General features: G+C 41.6%; 1 protein-coding gene across 1 annotated transcript in view; it reads right to left on the bottom strand.

Moving 5' to 3' along the window:
* Window positions 1–21,977, bottom strand: part of POC1B (POC1 centriolar protein B) — a 94,247-nt gene that overhangs the window by 46,114 nt on the left and 26,156 nt on the right. The window contains exons 4-9 of the mRNA XM_044678088.1: window positions 16,485–16,592; window positions 16,240–16,355; window positions 14,635–14,768; window positions 12,037–12,105; window positions 10,826–10,978; window positions 660–746 (exon numbers count right to left, since the gene is read on the bottom strand). Of these exons, the coding sequence (XP_044534023.1) occupies window positions 660–746; window positions 10,826–10,978; window positions 12,037–12,105; window positions 14,635–14,768; window positions 16,240–16,355; window positions 16,485–16,592 (667 nt within the window). The remainder of the gene's footprint in view (window positions 1–659; window positions 747–10,825; window positions 10,979–12,036; window positions 12,106–14,634; window positions 14,769–16,239; window positions 16,356–16,484; window positions 16,593–21,977) is intronic.

The raw sequence follows: 21,977 nt of genomic DNA, 5'->3' as shown, positions 1-21,977 counted from the left end.
GGGGGGGGGATGGGGGGGTGCTTGGACCCTGGATCCGTCAGCCCAGGAGTTTAATGGCGCTCGCTCCTGTGGCCAGCCGGGAAGGCCGCACAGAGCACGCAGTCTGTGAGTGGCAGCTGCTGCTGCCGCCTCAGGGGTACCTCACTAGGGTTTCCGTTGAGGAGACGCGGAGCTTCAGGCTCGAGCCCGAGCGGATACGGCGCCCTCTGGTGGCCATTAGAAACAAGCTTGCCAATACAGTTTCTCCTCTTTCAATATTGGGAGATGAGCCCCGCCTTTCATTCACATCATCTAATGGAAACTCATGGATTTCCTTTCAGCCAGGGCTGATCCTGGCCACTCTAAAACCAACTCACTCAGGAAGGAGGCCCAAACGTGCGAGCCTTGGTGACCCAGGCCAACCCTGAGGGACTAGGGAGAAAGAATGGGGGAGGAGAAACGCCCCACTGTTTATATGGGTACAGGACTGGGGGGGGGGGGGGTTGGCGCTGTAAGATCACTCTCTTACATAAATGAATATGGCAATAGGTTTTGAGCTACTGGCTTGCCAGCTCCAGGGGCGAGGGAACACGAATCATGTAACCCTGGAGAACTTAGGTGGAAATTTATTACTGGAATAAAATAATGACAAAATTTAAAGATAGATAAAGCAAACTTACTGCGGAATTCGAAGCATCCGAAGAAACAACGTCCACAACAAGTGGGTCCGAAGTCTGTAAATTGACCACTTCAAGCTTGGGATTAATCTGTATATAAAAATGCTTAACATTAGAGTTTTCTGGACAGGAAGATACTCTATAAGAAAAAGAAAAAGACTAGCTTCAGATGGATGCTATTTCTTCCTGATGCTTCAAGGGAATAGGAGAAGAATACTTCACAAGTAACCAGTCTCACTGACCTCAAGTAAAACTCTATTAAGGTTCCCAGCTGTGTGACCCTGGGCAAGTCACTTGACCCCCATTGCCTACCCTTACCACTCTTCCACCTATAAGTCAATACACAGAAGTTAAGGGTTTAAAAAAAAAAAACCAAAAAAACCCCAAAACTCTATTAAGGGAGGAAAGGCAAGATGGAAGGTGATCAGGATTTAGGGGTCCTAGATCTATCGAGGGTTGGAATGGGCCTTAACAAGTCATTCATTTCAATCCTCCCCTCTCCACTAGTCATATAGTGAACAAGGGATAAAAAGGACAGAAGTCCTCATATGTTGATTGGTTCACAGATCCATCAAAAATGTACCATGTGCTTATTACAACATTAATGCATGTGTGTTGAGTTAAAAATTGGTTCATTTGAAAGCTGCTTCAGTTGCTAGGTAACTGTAGCCATGATTTTTATAAGCAGTAAGACCATTTCCATAAATGTAGCCCAAAGCGCAGAGGAGTTGGCACATCTGTCTTCTCCCAGGTACTCCTGCCCCACCAACAAATTATTGTTCTTCATCATAACAGTCCTGACTGTGTGGATGACCAGGCTCTTCGGATATAGGGGTGAGAATGAGTGGGACAACTACGACTTTGCTATAATTTTGCCATTGAGGAAATCTGTTCCCTCATGACTTCACTGAGGTGAAGGCAAACAGTCTCATTCCTGCCAAGTCAGCTTTGAATAAGTCCCAAGTTCATTTCAGGGAGAGAAAAGAGCTGAAATGAAAGGAGGCCAGTCTTCTTCCCCAAGTTGGGAGCCCAGAGTGGATTCTTTATTCTCTTTTATCTGCTGCCATCTAGTGTGCACAAGAAACTGTTCACCCACAGAAACAATCAGATTCTATAAAAGATGGGGCCAACCTGAGTCACCTGATTGAGTCCCAAATGTCTAACATTGTGCCACTCAGAGAGAGGCTGTTTTGAAAAACATCTGTATTCTAACTAAACCAACTGACTGATGTTTCCTAGAGTTGTGTATAAAAGAGTTGCCACTGGAATGTGCCATTGGAAAAAACCCAATAATTTCACTGTCCTTTCCAAAGAGAGGAAACAGTCGGGGGCAAGAGCATTCTAGCTGATCTCTAGAAACACTAATAATTGACATTCAGTTCTGTGACTAAGTACAAAAGTTATGACCAGTGAGAAATTCAGTTAGTGCTACTTAGGATTTTACAATCTCTGAGGAATCAAACTGGATATCCCAGCAGGACTTGAAGCTAAGAGGAAAAATTATCTTTACGATCAATGGCGATGTCCAAGCAGATGGAGATGAACAATCAAATTCCTTAGTTTAGAAGATAAACTGATCCCTTGTGGGGATCAGCTAAAAACCTTTTCCCAGGACACCCATCAAGCATAGTCACATCATATTTAAGTTATGTTGTTTATGGTTTCCCTCTTTGCCTAGTAATTTCCTGGGGGAATAACATAGGCTTAATAGTATGGCAATTACAAATCTCCTAAGCATGGAAAAAGTGATTTGAGCAATGTTCTTTTTAGATCTTAATGATTTTGAATCTTTCTCTATTCTGATTCTGGCTTCTGCAGGATGGTGCCTGTCCTCTATTCTCCACTTAATTTTAACATCAGGCTTTACCCCTAGTTTGGTTCAGTGGGAAGAGCATTGAATCTGAAGTCAGAGAAGTTGAGTCCACATTCTATCACTGACTATCTGTATGACCCTTCCCTTCTCTGCACCTCAAGTTCCCAATTTGAGGGGGTCAAACTAGATAGCCTGAAGTCCCTTCCCAAGATTCTTGCTCCCGGGGCTTTCCTTTGCTTCTGAATATCTCCAGAGGAGGGAAAACTAATTAAGTGAAAAGGGTTCTGGGAGCCATTCAGTTCCAACATTTCACAGAAGGATGCTGGAATTCTAGCTCTGGCACCCAGGACCAGGGAGGGCAGAGAGAAAGTCAGTCAATGGGGCTTCTTCCAAAGAATGTACGAGATCTTTAAAATCTGCTTCTTTTCCTCCAGGACTTCTTACAATAAAAGTAGTTGTCATGTCAGGTATCAAGGTGACCTAGACCAAGAGTCATCCATTCAGTGAGATAGACATTGAACACTACCAATTTTTGTCTCTGAGTCTGAGGTAGGCTCATAACAAGGCAACAGCACTCATGGCTAGTGCCTGAACATGGGCTTTTATGCTTAACACATCTGCTCAGGTTGCCTCCTTTCTGCTGATTATGAGGCAGTCCCACTGCTGAGATCTCTGCCCTTTTAGAAATGAGGCATTCCATTCCCCCAGCAGGGGATAACAGGGTTTAGTTAGGATTCACCATCCCTGAATCAAGGAAACCTCAGTGCTTAGCAAACCCGGGAGAGGGGAGAGAGGACTTTTATTTTTTATTTTATTTTTTTTAAAAACCCTTAATTTCTATGTATTGGCTCCTAGGTGGAAGAGTGGTAAGGGTGGGCAATGGGGGTCAAGTGACTGGCCCAGGGTCACACAGCTGGGAAGTGTCCAAGGTCGGATTTGAACCTAGGACCTCCCGTCTCTAGGCCTGACTCTCAATCCACTGAGCTACCCAGCTGCCCCGAGAGAGGGCTTTTAAAGAAGCCAAATGGTTTCCAACTAAAAAATTAAGATCGTTATGTAAATTCTAAATGAGCCTCAAAGAAAACATACAGTAAAATATCAACCATCCTGGCAGAAAATAAGCTGTGAAATATGTTAAAAGATTCCCAGGATACTGCCAGAAAGCTCATCAGATAAGTCAATAAAATACAATTGTCTTTCCCTTGCATCGCTCCTTCTTGTATTCATTCAGCTTCATTACTAAGGTCTGATTCAGAAAACACACTGGCTGAGTCTCAAATTTCTCAAAACGAATCAACATAACACAGCACTCCATCCAAGCCCCCAGAATTTACTTTCTATCAACACACGTTGCCAGAGTTTGCCAGAGTTTGACCTGGGGTGCTGAGAGGAGTGGTTCTCGAGATATGGGACATGCCCTCCCTTTCTCCCTCCATCCCTTGTAAAAACAAAACAAAAACTATCAAAAGTTAGTCTTCCTGACCCGAGTTCAAATCTCGTTTCAGAAACTTAGTAGCTGGTTGTTTCTGAGCAAGTCACTAAAATTCTATCTCAGTTTCCACATCTGTAAAACAGAGATAATAACATACTTCCCAGGGGTATTGTGAATACCAAATGAGACTCTGGTAAAGCACTTTGCAGACCTTAAAGATCTATGCTAATAATGATTAGTACTATGTTTATCACTGTCACCATCACTCTGCCTTCAGGGTTTGTGGGGGCCCCATTTCAATCTATTTGAAAATGAAATTGATCTGTATTCAGAAGTGCACTTAGGTTCAATGCTCATCCTGCAGAAAAGGGGGTGCTCTCTTCTCCCCGACTTAACGCCTTCACTTTATTTTAAGAAAAAGCTTAAGAAGGAAACCAACAGATGGAAGCTCAGATGCTTTTTGCTTTAGCAGCTTTTCACACGCCAGTGACGCCAAGTGCTCTTCCAAGATAAGTCGTGTTTGTCCTTTAAGCTACACCACCAAATTCACTTACGCAGATTCAGGGCAGATTTTTACAGAGAGGTAAACTAAGGTATAGAGCAGCCAGTTTTCTCAGGGCTACAAGAAAAATCACCTGCCTGAGTCCCTGGGCAGTAGAAGGCAGTAACACTCCTATTCCAGAGGTGTAGGGGCAGGAAGGAGGTGTTGTTCTGGCCTGTCATCCAACATGCTTCAGCTGGGACCTTTCTCGGTTTCCCCCTGAATCAGCAGGATCACAATTTCCCCTTAGTTACAAGTGTCAGGAATAATATGTATCTTCAAAAAGGCGGTGGATAGGATAATGACGTAAAAGTCTTACATTTTAACAGAATAGCAAAGTTTGAGAAAGCAGTAAGATTAAATTGTTTTTTCTAAGAACTAGGATATATATATATACACACACATACTATGATTATAATATACATACATAAGAACTAGGATATGTATTTATATATGCATGTATAATTATATTATGTCCATAAGAACTAGTGTATATTTACATACATGTCTATCTATAGATAGATTTATGTCTGTCTGTCTATCTGTCCATCTATGTCTATCTGTATCTAGCTATCCATCCATCCATGTCTGTCTGTCTACCCATCTATCCATGTCTGTCTGTCTGTCTGTCTATCTATCTATCTATGTATCCATCCATTTATCTATCTGTCTGTCTCTTCCAAATATGCTTGATAAGATATATAGGCCTTAAATATATTTTAGTAATAAGTTCTCAAAGTTAGAATAAGAATTTTATATATAAATTATGCTAAAAATGGTAAAGAATGTTTTTAATTATAAGGAAATATTTTGTTACTGTTTGGAAAATCTTACTCCATTGTTTGAACTCTTCTTTTAGGTTAGTCAGTATGTAGCCACATAAATCTAGGTTCAAATGGTATTAGTAAATACAGTTTTTCTAACAATATAATAATATATTTCTCCATACAAGCGGACGTCTGGTCAGGTCACTGCCCTGCTTCAAAAACTTTAGTGGCTCTATTTTGGCTTCTCAGACAAAAATACCAACTGCCCAACGTGATTTCTGAAAACTTTCAAAGCCTGGCTTCAGCCTCACATTCCAGACCCATTTCACATTACTTTGTTAACTCTACACTGCAGCCAAAGTGGGTTATTTGTTGTCTGTTCCCAGTCCATCTCCCACATACCTGGAACACACTCTCTCCGCACCTCCATCTCTTAGAAGTCTTTATTTCCTTCACAACTCAGCTCGAGAGCCACCTCCTCTAGGAAGCCTTTCCTGATCCCCTCTATTACTAGGGCTTTCTTTTTCCTCCTATTAGAGTGCATTCCTTGAAGGCAAAACTTTTTGGTTTTGTCTTTGTGTTTCTAATGCCTAACACACAAGGTGCTCAACACATGACCGTGTTGTATGAATGAACGAATGGATGGAGGAATGGCCTACACTCTGATGGGAAGCCAGGTGAATGGGAGGGAAGTGCTTGGTAAGGCTCGTCTCATCCCAGCAGCCCAAGGTTTGGAGGAAGATTCAACAGAGCAAAGTTAGCTGGGGTACCTTCCTACCAGCCAGACTTCATTACCTGGTTCTACCAAGACTAAGGAGAAGAGGTGATCCTGCTGCTCACCTTGAATACGTAATCCAAAACAGGAAACCCATTGGGGATCACGGGAAATGTAGTTCCAAGTATCCCAAGTGATTTTAAATAACACGTGCAGGAGGACACCAAGAGAGATGCAGCCTGAAGCATGTTGGACCACAGGCCAGGAAGGAGACTGGTGCCTCTGGCTTCCAGGGATGGGATGGTCCAGGCCCATGTTCTCCTTTGTTCCTCACACTCACAAGGGATCAGGAAGCCTTTCCAGTTGGGCTTCTGTGACTGCATGATTTCAGGTCATCACAGGCCTCGGTTTTCTCATGTGTAAAATGAACGGCTTGGAATAGATACAAAGGCCTCTTCCATCACAGAAGATCACTGAACTATCCACAGGGTGAATCATGAGTTGCTGACATTTAAACAACAGAGGCAGTGCCATCTCCTCCTGTCTCACTGAAGAGGTAGCTCGTCTCCTTGCTAAGGTCAACCCCTCCAATGCACAACTGACCCCATTGGTCATCCTGCCCTCTACAGCAGATTGCCCCTTCCTTCTCCCGGCTGCCTTCCACCTGTCCACCCCCGCCCAGGTCTTCCTCATTCTCAAACCCCCTAGTCAATCCTTCCATCTCCACCATTGTCTCATATCTCTCCTGCCTTTGTGGCTAAACTCCGGAAAAGGCCAGCTGGAACTGTTGCCCCAACTTCCTTTCCTCTCATTCCGCTCAGTTCTCCATAGTCTGGCGTCCAGTATCTCCATTCAACAGGGACTGCTCTCCTCAAGTTACCAGTGACCTCTTAATTGCCAAGTCCAAGGCCTTTTCTCAGGCCTCATCCTTCTTGGTCTTTCTGCAGCCTCTTGATGCCCTTTCTCCTTGATTTTCTTTTCAAATAATGACACACTGACTCCTAGTTCTCCTTCTATCTCTCTGCCCATTCCCAAACCTCCTATGTTGGTTCTTTGTCTGGGCTATGCCTGCTAGCCACAGTGCCCTAAGGTTCCCTGTCCTGGGCTTCTTCTCTTCTTCCATATGACTTGCCGTGGTGATCATCAGCTCCCTGGATTCAATAACCATCTCTCTGCTGATGATTCTCAAATCTATTTATCCAGCTTAACCCTCTGCTCACCTTCAGGCTTGTACCTTCAGCTGTTTATTAGACACCTTGCACTGGTTCACCTGTAGACACCTTAAACTCACCATTTCCAAAACGGGGCTCATTATTTTCTCCAGTGAACCCTCCCTGCTTCCTATCCTGTTACTGTCAAGGGAACTAACATCCTCCCAGGCATCCGGGCTGGCCTACATCCAACGTTGCCAAGGCCTGTCAATTTTCACTTCCTAACATCTCTGGAATACAGCCCCTTCTCTCTCCTCTGACACTAAACCACCCCAGTGCAGGCCCTCATCACCTCAACACCAGGCCTATTGCAATAGCTTGCTGGGGATCTGATGGCCTCGTGCCTCTCCTTGCTTGAGTCCATTCTCTACTCAGCCACCAAAGTGATTTTCCTAAAAAGCATCATGTCACCCTCCAGTCAATATATCCAGTGGCTCCCTATTACCATCAAGATCGAACACAAAATCCTCTGTTTGGCATTTGATGCCCTTCATTGATTGGCCTTCCCACATTTCTTCTCACACCATACACTCTAGACATACTCTTCAATTCAGTGACACTGGCCTCCTGGCCATTTCACAAATAAGATCCTCCATCTCCTGACTCCTGGGACTTTCACAGACTGACCCCTATATCTGGAATGTGCTCCCTCAACATCTCTGCCTCCTGGCTTCCCTGAAGTCCAAACTTAAATCTCATCTATGGGAATCCTTTCCCAATCCTATTTAACTCTGGTGCCTCCATTTTGTTTCCATTTATCCAGCACCTTGTTTGTTTGAGTGTAGTTATTGGCAAGTTGCCTCCCTAATTGGCTGTGAGCAAATTGAGAATAGAGGTTTTATAAGACCCCGTTTCTTTTTGGATTCCCCCCCTATAATCCTCCAAATATTTCAACTATTCTTCTTTCTATATCATAGATACTTTCTATAGTATTTAACTTGGTGAATCAACATAGGCAATTTTCCCCTTGCTTCTTCTTTTTCAATTTTAAATCTTCTTTTTATTAGATTTGCAAAACTATATTCTTACCAGCCCTTATAAGGTACATCCCACATCTGGCCATGGGCCTATCATTGGCTGCCTTTGTTATCCTTTGTATTTTATGCATTTAAAAACATGTTTCTAAACAGGTTCCACAGGCTTCATCACACTGCCATGGGGTCCATGACACCAAGAAGCATAAGAAACTCCCATTTTAAACCAGGATCCAGAAATCCAAAACCCATTCTCAGCTAACATCTTTCTTCACCAGCCATCCACTTCCTAAAGCTTGCCTTTTTCTTCTAAATACCTATCATTCAACTGGCAGCAAAGGCATTAATAACCTTGTCATAAACATCTCCAGGAATTTGTCCAAAGATCTGTACTCTTTAATGCTGAGAGATTCATTGGCAAGTGGTAGACCCACACCTTGGGAGAGCAGTGACCTCTCTCAATTTTATTAGATGGCAAAAACCTGCCTTGATATCCTGACCAAGGAGTCACCAAACCCCAGCTCTCTGACTCTTACCTGGTGGCACCTGTGAATCTAGCTCATCAGAGTTAATAAGTAGCTGCTGCTATTGTTTCCTGGGATCCTATTTGCTCATTAGCCCCAACTGCTCAGTGGCCCTTACTCCCTTTCTTCCATGCCACCCTCTAACGTCACACACCAGGATTTCCCTCTGCTTTTTCAGATCCTTTTTCTTCTGTCTTGGTACCAAAGCTCTTCTTCTATCCCTCTCCCCGCAGAAGCTATTAAAAATCATGATAACCTAGCTGCGCTTTTTGTGGTGGCAAAAAACTGGAAAAGGAGGGTATGTCCTTCAATTGGGGAATGGCTGAACAAACTGTGGTATATGCGGGTGATGGAATACTATTGTGCTAAAAGGAATAATAAACTGGAGGAGTTCCAGGCGAACTGGAGAGACCTCCGGGATCTGATGCAGAGCGAAAGGAGCAGAGCCAGAAGAACTCTATACACAGAGACTGATATACTGTGGTAAAATTGAATGTAATGGGCTTCTGTACCAGCAGCAATGCAATGACCCAGGACAATTCTGAGGGATTTATGGTAAAGAATGCTACCCACATTCAGAGGAAGGACTGCAGGAGAGGAAACATATAAGAAAAGCAACTGCATGAACGCATGGGTCGGGGCGGACATGATTGAGGGTGTGGACTCGAAACTACCACACCAATGCAACCACCAACAATTGGGAAATTGGTCTTGACCAAGGACACATGACAAAACCAGTGGAAAAGTGCGTCGGCCATGGGTGGGGGGAGTGCGGGGGGTGAAGGGGAAAATAGGAGCATGAAACATGTAATCATGTTAAAAATGATTATTAATAAATGTTAAAAAAAATCATTATAACCCTGATATTCTAGACACTGGAGATGCATTCCTTAAGACCCTTTGCTTTTTGCTTTAAGAAGGAGACCAACCTCCATCTTATACACGTTTGTCTTCCTCTATTCTTAAGTGCCTAGCCTGGTATTTACTATCTACTGATTGAATTCTTCTTGTTCTCCATACTTTCCAAAGTGAGATACTCAATCCTCAGCTTTTCCTGCTAAAATCTCCCCTGGGAAATTGCTCTAGCAAACTGCTTGTAAGAATCATCCGGATTTTGTCATGGAACCTGTTGTGGAGAAATACAGATTAGTAGAGCAGACTTGACTGACAAGAGAATTTAGAACCTTGGGAGTGGACTCACAGGGACACTGACAGTTTTGAAGCTGGCTGTTTGGAACCTGGTCTAATGGTGGTTTGGTCAGACATCTCATCTCAAGCTGTTTCCCTGGATCTTGGACTGTGTAACATCTTCTAGCAAGCTTCCCAGTGAAGTAGTAAGGCTGAGAAGTGGATTTGTTTTTGTGGCAGACACAAAGACCATCCCATCTTCCTCTCTTCACAAATTGGATTATCGGGCTGTGGTTCCTATCTCCTGTACCAGCTTTTGAAGACATCACCCTGGACACTTTTTGTGAGATCCCCTGTTTCCAGCAAGACCTTGTTTCTAAATTCTCTTGTCAGTCAAGTCTGCTCTGCTAACTCAGAGCTATCTTTCTCTACAACAAACCCAAGGGAAGAAAGAATTATAGAAGAATGCAGTGACCGACTGTATCAAATGCAGAGGAGGCAACAAGGATAAGTTTTCCAAAAAGGCAATGGATTTGGTAATAAGGAGGCCCATGAGGGCTTTTGAGACCCTTTTCAAGAGTGGTCAAGGAGGAAAACAAAATGCATGGAGCGGTAAAAAGCCTAGATTCCTCAGTAGAAGTCTGGCTGTAAAAAGGAGTGACATGGTATGGTAGCCAGTGGGGACAGTGAGCATTTCTAGAGCCCCTTGAGCCCCTGCTGCAGCTGGCATAAGAGAGCCTATGAGGAAGAACATGTGTGCTTAGAGAATCTGGGGGTTCAGAAGCAAAGAAAAGAAGGAAGCCTGGAAAGGTCAGAAGGAGAGAGGAAGAAAGTGAATATACAAGAGAGAGGCAGGAGATGAGATGCCTCAGATGAGAATGGGAGGGTGGGATGGAAGACTTCAGATAAGGGGCCGTCATCAGCACAAAGAAGGGTCACTTCCTCCTTGGAAGCAAGAAGGTAGGAGGGGACAGAAAAAAACATGGACCAACTGTGAAAAAAGGGACGTGGACAGAGCTCAGGTCTGATGGCCTTAATCTTCTCAGGAAGCTGCTAATACTAACCTCAATTGAATCAGGCTTTCTATCATGATGATGAGTAGTTCTTGGGTAGATATCAAGAAGATGAGGTGGGGCATCAAAATGCAACCTCTTGATGTTTTTTTTCAGAAGATCTTTATAATTCATCTCATCAAAATTTGTCTTCCACAACAAAATCTGTAGAAAAGTTAATAATAAAGCCAGTTAATAACTGTTTTCAGAATACAAATTAAAAATGTAACTGATTTTAACAGGAACCCCAATGACTTACTGCTTTTATCTGATTTTGGTATGTTATGGCAACTTCCCAATCTACACGTACACTCCAATGTGGACATTGTAAAATGCTAAACGGAGGCAAGGTATTTTTTGGAGTGAAAGTATAAAGTCATGATTTCTGTATCAAGTTTGCCAGAGCTTACACATCTGAGTTCATGGTATTCCTCAAGGCACCCAAGGTGGGAAACAACGAATGGATTCTGCCATCGCAACTGATGCTCGGAGTATCACAGAAGGGTGGAGGTGGAAAGCATTATGGCCGCCATTGAGTTTGACCCCCTTACTATACAGCCAAGAAAAATCAAAGCCTCTGGGAGGGAGGCGATGAGTCCCCAGCTGATAGTGAGGAAGCAGGAGGGCCAAGGTTCAAACTCCAGGTCCTCTGACACCAAGTCTGATATTTTCTCTCCACTTAGAAATGCTATTTGGAGGGAATTGCTACAGAGGCTAGTTTGTGATCAACATAAAAAAATACAAAAGAGAGAGAGCCATTCATTATAAGCCATATTTCTAACCCCAAATAGTCTCACTGAGCTTGATCGCTCATCTCATCCAGTTGAGTAGCTTCTGGCTACTACCATCAGTTAGGCTACTCTCAAGTAATAATAAAAACAATAAGAAAAATATAGCTAGCATTTGTTAAGCACCTACTGTGTGCCAGGCACTGTGCTAAGCTTTATAAATATAATCTCATTTTATTCTTATAGCCACTGGGAGGTAGGTACTACTATGAGTTCTATTTTACAGATGAAGAAGCTGAGGCAAACGGGTTAAGTGACTTGCCCATGGTCATAGGGCTAGAACGCACCTGAGACCAGATTTGAGCTCTGGACGTCTATCTACTAGTGGTGCTCTAGCCACCCCAAATGGCCAGAATGTGTAGCACTGCAACAGCATCCAACCCAGCAGAGGCCAGTCTAGACAAAGGATCCCGAGAACTGAGGGAGCTCACAAACCTGGGCGTCGGCACCTCCGGATGTGAACTGCTGGCCACCTTTGGAAAAGGAAACGGCAAAGACGGGTCCCTGGGAACGGCACGGCACCGGAAAGAGAAAGGAAGCACGATCAGGGGGTGCCTGGATAAATGCAATCACAGAGCACGAGGGTGGCCCAGCTTTCCTCTCTTTATAGAAGCCAGACGTCGAAAAGACCCACAGGCTGGGGATCAGCTGCTGACAGCCGGCCCATGTGATGAAAGGAATCCCGAACCAACTCTAACTTACAGCAAGCAAACATCCCATCCCCTCTTTTCTCTCAAGGCATCAGCGCAGAGCTTTCAAGGAGCAGGCTGGGGTGCCCACACAAACACGGGTCTGCCCCCAGGGCTCTGCCTACTTCTCCCACGGATACAGGCGAGGAAATCAGAAGTCCTCTGGGGTTTCTCGGGTCTGCCATCTGACACTCGTTCCATACTGAAGCACAAGTGGCACCTGCCCTTTCAAGGACAGCTTGGCATAAAAGAGTAGGTGGCTCTGCTTCTCCCATTTCAGTTTACTCTTCTCTGAGTGTCTAAGTGAAACAAGGACCATTTCCCACTTACGAGACAATGTCCGGGTGGGAACTGCCACCTTTATGAAACCGAGGGCAGCAGTTGTGTTCTGAGAAGCTGTCCATCCAGATGGAGAGCCCTGGGACAAAGGTCCAAGCAGGGGGGAGCCCGCCTAACCAGTGGGTCCCACATCTCCAGCCATTCTTCCCACCATGTCACAAGCTTCTTGACTTTGCTACAAGCTTCCTTAGGTTCCACAAGTTAAAGGTATATTTGTGTTAAAAAGCATTCTTTTGAGAAAAAAAAAAGGCACTAGCCGGGGGTGGTGGGGTGCACCTGTGGGGCAGCCCAGGGTTGGAGGTGGAGGCTGGGGATCTCTTGAGCCCAGCAAGGCTAATGCCATTAGTTAGGCATCTGCACCAAGCCTAGAATGAAGGATGGTAAGCTTTTGGGAGAAATAAACCTACTCGCTCAGGTTATCAAACCAGAGTAGAGCCACCCTTCTGGGCTGATTGCTTTGGAGACCCGCAAGGGCTGTGGCATTTATGGCCTCGGTGGGAAGGGGTGCCTGGGCCTCCCAGACAGACACAGTGACGCCCATAACGAGGAAGATTCAGGGCCAGAGTGGCAGGGACCTCAGTGCCCATCCGGGCCAAGCTACTGACCCTCTGCACAGAGACGCAGATGCATACATCACCCAAGCCTGAAACATGCTTCCTGGGAGCAGATGGGACTCCTTCCCTACAGAACTGAGGCATTAACAGATCTCAGGCCAACTTCTGGGTCAAAGATAAAGGGCAATGATGTCTTACCTCCCAACCCAAGGAATATCAGGAAATAGAATATGAATCACAGTATCACCTCACCCTTAGAAAACTGGGAGAAAGACCCCATATTTGTCAAATCAAGTGGACCTTCAGTCCATGACCAAACTACCGACTTTCTGAAAATCCACACATCTGATCTTTTTTCATCTCCAGGATTCTAGAAGTACATTTAGCAACTTGTTACATGACAGATCAAAAAATTCTCCTTGATAGTGGTCAAGCAGGTTCCAGGGTGGCTCAGTCCAGGCCTGGAGTCGGGAGAACTTGGGTTCAAATCTGACATTTGGACACTGTGTGAGCCTGGGCAAGTCACTTAATCCTGACTGCTTAGCCCTTACCTGTCTGTCTTAGAGTTGTTACTAAGACAGAAAGTGAGGGTTTAAAAAAATTTTATAATCAATTTTCGCTTTATTTAATTCAAATATAGTATATCAGAAAAAGTGCTGGGCTCAAAGTCAGGAGCTTTGAATTGGAATCTCAGATACTTAGTGACAGCAGGAATGTCACCTAATCTGGTGAAGCTTTGGTTTCTTGATCTGGGAAATAGGAATAACATCTGTTCTACCTGACTCACCAGCTGCTGGGAACAAAGTAGAAAACAAGGCAAGAAACAGACAACCTACTACACTGGGACAGAACAAGCCCCTTTTCCCTCGGTACATTTAGCACAATTCTATTTTTTATAACCCTTGCTTTCTGTCTTAGTCTCAACCCAAAAACAGAAGAGCAGCAAGGGCTATTGGGTTAAGTGACCTGCCCAGGATCACATAGCCAGGAAGTATCTGAGGCCAGATCTGAAACCAGGTCCTCCCAATTCCAGGCTTGGCTCTCTGTCAGTACAATTCTATTTTGAGATCTCATCTATAAACTCATATTATGGAAAAAGACAATCTCAAGGATATAAAGTCCCAAAGAAAACTACAGAAGTTGTGTACGTAGAAAATTATGCAAGACTCTTCCTTGAAAACAGACCAGATCCAATCTATTTCTACATGTATGAATATAATGAAGGGCTAATTTAATGGCTAGTAAGTATGAGAGAAATTTCAACACTGTCCAGTGACAAATTACAATATTAGGAGTTGTTAAAATGGAAAATATTATACGATCACATAAAGGCAACTTCTTTGATAACAGCAGCAAGAAATATGCTGCAGCTAGAGAGACGGTAAAACATAAAATAGTGAGGAGCTAAAGAAATTGATCTATTTTAAAATTTAAAATGTCATTGCTAGTACCGTGTGTCCTTGGAGTGTATATATGAGTCTTCCTTCTACGAGATCCAAAATCTTAAGGGTGCCATCAGATGATGCCGTGATGAGATAATTACCCGAAGGATGGAATGACAAACAGTTGACTGCACCACTGTGAACTGATTTACACAAGGGAAAAAAGGGACATTCGGGCATCAATTTACATTTTGAAATATGTTAGATAAGTTCTAGAATTTCAAAACAGTAACTTTACCCCCATTGTAAAAGTGTAAAAAAAAATCATTTTAAAAAAAGAATGTTTTGTTGCAGACCAAGTCAACAAAATTAAATTCTATTAAAAATAAAACTAAGTTATTTGACATAATTTAAAGAAGAGATCTGAACATTGTTTTGACATTAAGGAGGTGTACTTCTGGTCTAGCTTGACAAGAGCACTTGGAAAAAGGGAATGAGTCATGGAACAGCAATGTATTTTGCTTTGTAATTCTCAAGATACTGGAAAGATATCCAATATCCTTATCAAGTAACTATTACCAGTTTGGAAAATACATATAACTTAGCTCAAAATCAAAAAACAAATCAGGAGAGGAGAAAAGTAAAGCATCAAACCCTGAACAAGTGGTAGAAGAGAATTGTCCTTAAGAAACTGTTCATTTCTGACTTCAGTTCTTTTTTTAAACCCTTTCCTTCTGTCTTGGCATCAATTGTAAAACAGAAGAGTGGAGCACTAAGCAATGGGGGTTAAGTGACTTGCCTGAGGTCACACAGCTAGGAAGTGTCTGAGGTCAAATTTGAACCCAGGTCCTCCCAAATCCAGGCCTAATGCCCTAGCTACGTGCCACCTAGCTGCCTCCATTTCTGCCTTAAATTGAGGCTGGAGTCCCTCTAGTTAGTTCATTTCTACATGTAAGGTTTGGTTTGCAGTTTAACAAGCAGACCTAGTAGCATTCTTAAAGAAAAGGACTCATTCGGCCAGCCAATAACCATTTATCAAATGCCTACTACGAGAGGAAAATTAGCCCCATATTAAACAATAGGGGAGATACAAAGACAAGTTTGTATTTGCACCCCAGGGGCTAGTACAGTGTTTGGCTCAGAATAAGTCTTTTATAAATGCCTTTCATTCACTGGACATGGACTCCGGGCTCCGGGAGCTCCCCTATAGTAAGCTTACAACCCGGGATTTGGTGGCAGTGGATCCATTTACAGGGGAGGGAATTTGCTCTAGTTCTCTTGGCACCTATCTCATCTTATCAGTTACTGATGGAGCCAGAGCAACAGAAATCTGTTCCTAACCCCTTAGAAACTTTTTTTTAAAGTCTATTCATAATAAGAATAAGGATATGTAATCTGTGCCAGCCAGTTAAAAGGTGAAAGAAAATGGGCATTTCCACAGTTACTTAAGTCGCCTGAAAAATCTAATCAACAGAAATGGCTCTCTATTTACATCCGTGGGATACTGTAAAGAAAGTAACTGTATAAAGCATGTAGATTTTCTCAGAGCAGTACAAAGGTAGGCTGGGGTAACTTTAAGGACTCATTCAAAGGCCTCGGCTACATCATCAAGAGATTCAAGGGCTTTCCGAATGTTCTGTAAGACTTCATTGGCTACAGTTTAGAAATTGTCACCTTGGTAATTCTGAAGTAACTTGTTTACTCTTATATCCCAGAGTTTCACTGTATGATCAGAACCTGCTGAAGCTATGCACGTACCACTGGGGTTAAAAGACACAAAGTTGGCAAACCTAGTGGGGAAAATGAACCAAATGTCAGACACTGTCATTTTCATGAAGTAAGAGATTTCAATAATAGAAGATCAAAGTCTTCTTTAACAAAGCACATGCCCCAAAATGTGCCAGAATGGCTTGACTTACCCTTCAGAGTCTGTAAAGCTATTGATGCACAGTTTATTGTTTGTATCCCAAATTTTAACAGTCTTATCCTCACTACATGATACTATTAGTCTTCCATCAGCTGAAAATCTGGAAAGCAAAGAAGTCAGGTGAGTCAAGTGGTACCTGGGAAAGAACTAATCTTATATCCCTGGGAAAGCACTCAAGAGAGTCCTTAGAAGAAAATCCTTATGTTTAAAAAATTTTCATCAACAAAAGGGAGAAGGAATAGAGCAATGAATTAGAAATGAAATGAACAAACAAAAAACCTAAAAGTATCTAATAAAAATCCCAAATTAATGACAACAGTAGAGAGTCTAAGAATAAGAGATAAAGGAAATAAAAAAACTTTGAATCGATCAATAAACCTAGAAATGGCTTTTTAAACAAATAAAAACAGTAAGCCTTTAGCTAATCTGATTTTTAAAGAGAGGAAAATTAAACTGCCAAAAAAAAAGTAAAAAAACTCACAAAAAATGAAGAAATAAGGGAGTTTGTTGAAAACTATTTTGCCCAATTATATGCAGGCAAAACTAGAGACAGTTTGAAGAAGAGGGGAAAAAAAGTACCAGATGAATTTATGAGTGAATTCTATTAAACATACAAAGAAAGATTATTTCTAATGTTACATAAATTGTTTGCAAAAATGAGGAAATCAGAAATCCTACCAAACTCCTTTTGTGAGGCAAACATGGTCCTGATTATCTGAACCAAAGAAAGATAATAGAGTAGGGGGAAAAACTATAGACCAATATTTCTAATGAATATATATATGCAAAAACAATGGAAAAAGATTCTCAGGAAAGAGACTATAACAACATAACCAAAATATAATATACTATAATCAAGTCAGATCTGTACCACAGTTACTTAGTCGCCTGAAAAATCTAATCAACAGAAATGGCTCTCTGTTTACATCCGTGGGATACTGTAAAGAAAGAAGAGGATGAGTTTGGTATTAGGAAAGCTACAAATGTAACTGACAAAATTAATAACAAAACCAATGAAAAAATTGCATTGATTTTATCAACAGATGCAGAAAAACTTTTGACAAAAATACCACTCATGTTAAAAATGGTAAAAAGTATGAGAATCAATGGGCTATTCATTAATGTGATCGATTATTTCTATCTAAAACCAAAAGGTAGTATCATCTGCAATGGAGAAATACTAGGCCATCCTAGGAAGAACAAGGATAAAGCAATGATGTCCATTGGCAACCATTGTTACTTCACATAGTTTATGTCAAAATGGCAGCTGTCATAAGAAAAATAAATAAGTTCAGAGAATAAGCACAGTCCAAGAAGAAATGAATTATTGCTTTTAGGAGAGAAGAGAATGATTACTTAAAGAATCCAGGAGATTCCACTATAATGTCAGAATAGTGGTAGAACATAAAATCAACCCATCAAAGTTGCACATCTTTTTGTATATTGCCACATCCAACAGGAATAGCTAAAAAAGAGAAATTCCATTCATAAAAACTACAGAACTTATAAAATGGGAGTTCAGGTACCAAAATGCATATTATATGAATATACCTATAAAAGGGAGTTGAATAAATTACACACACAAAAATAGTCAACCCTAAATGATTGGGGAGATATTAACTGTTCATGGTTGACCTGTATAAATATAACAAAAAAGAGGAGAACAGTACCTAAATGAAATTACTTATTCAGTGCCATGCTAATCAAACCACCCACAATTAGTTTGCAGAACTAGGAAAAAAAATCAAAATTCATCTAAAATAGCACAAGGTCAAGAATCTTAAGGGAAATAATGAAAAGAATTTAAAGGACAAAAAAGGGGCCTAGCAAGACTAAATTTTCCATTATACTAAAAGGTAGTCAACATTAAAAATATTTACCATCAGTTAAAAAAAAGAAAAGTTGACAGTGGTACTAATTAGGCACCCAAAATATAGAAGCAAACAGTCTAAGTAGAATAGTATTTCATTAATCCAAAGATACAAACAACTACTGTGGAGTAACAACTCACTCTTTGACAAAAACTGATAAGAAAACTGGACAGTGGTCTGGTATAAATTCAGTGTAAACAACACTTCATATTATGAGATCATCTCCAAAAGGATTCATGATATTGATATAAAAGGTCACATCAAACAAATAAGAACAGTGAAGATGATACCTTTTATGACCATGACTATCGGAAGAGTTCTTGACCAAAGGAGAGAAAGGATGACAGGAGACATAATTTATGGACAATTTCGATTACATAAAGCTGGAAAGGTTTCGCATAAAATCAGTGCAAGGGAGTAATTTAACAGGAAAGAATTCTTTAAGACAATGGGGAGGGAGCTGCTAGGCTGCTCAGTGATCTGAGAGTCAGGACTAGAGAGAGAAAGTCATGAGTTCAAATGTGGCCTCAGACACTTTCTAGCTATGCAACCCTAAGCAAGCCACTTAACCCCCATTGCCTAACCCTCACCATTTTTCTGTCCTGGAACCAGTTTAGATTCTAAGATGGAAGGTAAGGGTTAAAAAAAAATAAGACAAATGGGTACCAGTTTGAGCAGGGTTGGCACCTGGTCTGACTTGGGCAGGTGGTAGATGACTTTTGCAGTCACATCGAAATGAAGGGAAGATGGAAGAAACTCTCACCTTGAAAGTCCACTCCACTGAATCTTTCTGCATTTTCACATTCTGCCTAACACTTTTCTTAGGTCCAGAATAGAAAACTTAGGGGCGGCTAGGTGGCACAGTGGAGAGAGTTGAATTCAAATGGAGCCTAAGATACTTACTAATTGTGTGACCCTGAGCAAGTCATTTAGCCCTGCCTGCCTCAGTTTCCTCATCTATAAAATAAACTGGAGAAGAAAATGGCAAACCACTCCAGTATTTCTGCCAAGAAGACCCCAAATGGGATCAGAAAGAGTCAAGACACATCTGAAAACTACTAGATGACAAAAAAGACAACTATTCCTTACTGAGACGCTGTGTGCTTGGTTTACTAAGCTGGTGCTTCCAACAGGATGCCAATTAGGAGGCTGTAACAGTCATGCCAAGATGTGCTGAGGACCTGGTCTAGGGTGGTAGTGCTTGAGCAGAGAAAAGGGGCTGGATATGAAATGCTGTGAAAGTAGAATAGTCAAGACTTCACAACTTTAGTAGGAGGTGATAGATGAAGAGGAAGGAATTAAGGAAGGATTTTAAGGTTATAAACCTGGGTGACTGGGAATATGGCACTGTCCTTGACCTTAGTAGGGAAGTTTTGAGCGGGGGCAGAAAAGAAAATGAATTTTATTTTGGATATATTTGAGTTGAGGTTCCTACGATGTATTCAAGAGAGAGTTGACATTTGATTATAGTTCAAGAGAGACGATTATATAAATTTAAAATCACCTACATGGAGATAATACCTGGAAACAGGTACTTGAAGAGCTATAGAAGGGTGTTTAGAGGGGAGGAAAGGAGAGGGGAGGGAAGGGGAGAGAAGGGGGAAGGTTTAGGGCAGAGCCAGGGAAAATCCCTGGAGATTGCTTGATGATGGGATAGCTAGTTAAAAGAGCCCATTAGCAGTCTTACTTGTAGAAGGAAAACCAGGAGAGGGCACTGTGGCTAAAATGGAACTCTGACCCCACATGTATGAATTGGCCATTATCAATCTCACCTATTTTTCCACAGCACTTAGCACAGTGCCTGGCACTTCCTTGTAAGGACTTAATGAATGCTTGTTGACTTTAAAAAAAAAAAAAAGGAAGGAAGAAAAGAAAGGAAGGAAGGAAGAAAATCTAAAGATTTTGTTACCTTGAAGTTTATCTTATCAGACTGGCTTATAAAAGACCATCCAAGTTCTTTATTTTTTGGGGAATTTTCCTAATGCACTAGAATTGAAAGGATTGTTAGAAATCAATCTATTCAAGCTACTGTTGCTAGCCATTGTTATTATCCTACACAAGGAGACTCTCATCCTTACACTGTGCTACTGATTTCGACTTATCTCTCGACATCTTATCCTGTGAAATACTGTTCTCTGTCCTGCCATAAATTCTTTCTTGGGAGACACACCCAGCAGTCTCAAGCCTTTCTACTAAGAGTGTTCATATTTTGTGGGAGATTGTTAGTGTTCACTCTTGTTACCTGAGCAGCTCATTCGCTTTTCCAGGTACTCAAGTGATGTCTTTGAAGCCTTCTCTCACAGCCAAATACTTTTGGTAAAATATTGTAGCCCAACTTAGACTCACTGTGTATCATTCAATTGCCTTTCAGGTAAACTACTACTTTTCAAAACCATCATACCTCAGGATTCTTAGCCACATGTCATCATCACCAGGAGAGAATTGGATTTTACAATATAGCAGGAAACTTGGACTCATTAAAAACTCTGTGCAGTTTCTTGAGTACAGACCAAGCTGATGTCCTCTTATGTGATTGTGGCCTCAATTCACTGCGTCAGTAGCATGTGTGTACATACATACACACGTACACATGTACACACGTACACATGTACACACACACACACACACACACACACACACACACACGCTGTCTCCAAAGTCTCAGTGTAGCTTAAAGCTTCTTTTTATAAAAGGCACTAAGCCTTTAGGGACACCATGTATATGCTGATGGAATAACTCAGTGGGCTGCCCATCCTACTACCGATGTATTCTGGGCTCCTCAGATTTTTCATCAATTCCATTCTTGCAGTGGGCATGATTCGGCAGATCTCTTTCAAGGAACTATGAAGTTAGCCCCACACACACTTGCATAAAGCTAGCAATAGTCCTAAGCCTAAGCATTCACATAATCAAAACAGAGTTTCTGGTGGGATAACAATGGCTTAGAGAGCATAAATACTCTGCAAAAAGCTTACCTTAACACTCATCCTACTATGGGGATAACCCTGCATCCCTGAGGGGTTGCGGCACTGGAACAAAGGTTCCACTGGGTATGACTAAGCTGGAAAGACTTATTTTGGAAAGAGAACAGTCCTGGTAACAGTTTGTGCCTGTTGCCTAACGACCTATCTAGCTAAAGTGATCAGCTTAAATGCTGATAGGAACATGGAGAAATAGGCTTAATTTTACATTGCTAGAGCAGTTGTGAATTTTTTAAAAAAGAAAACAAGATGAAAATCTATATTATGAGCCATAAAGCTGTTCATGCTCATTGACCTAGAGATTCCATTGCTAGGGATATTAAATACAACATTTAAGAGAGTAAAAAGCTGTGTTTGTATGAAAATATTCATGGAAGATTTATTATGACAAAATAACTGGAAATAACACAAATGCAATGAACAGGAGAAATGCTAAATAGATTGTGATACTTGAATGTAATGGACTGTATTATATTATTGAAATGACAAATACTGTAAATATCAAGAAAATAAGAGAAATATATGATGAGTTGAAGAGAGAAGAAAAGAGAATACTATATGCCATGATTTAAAAAAAAAATCTCAGACATAAAACCAAGAGAGAAAAGTATCCAAGTAAAACGAATATTTATT

The sequence above is a fragment of the Gracilinanus agilis genome, chromosome 5, assembly GCF_016433145.1.
Source record: "Gracilinanus agilis isolate LMUSP501 chromosome 5, AgileGrace, whole genome shotgun sequence".
NCBI lineage: Eukaryota > Metazoa > Chordata > Mammalia > Didelphimorphia > Didelphidae > Gracilinanus > Gracilinanus agilis.
Note: the sequence above shows the minus strand (reverse complement) of the source record. Positions and strands in the feature narration are given on the sequence as shown.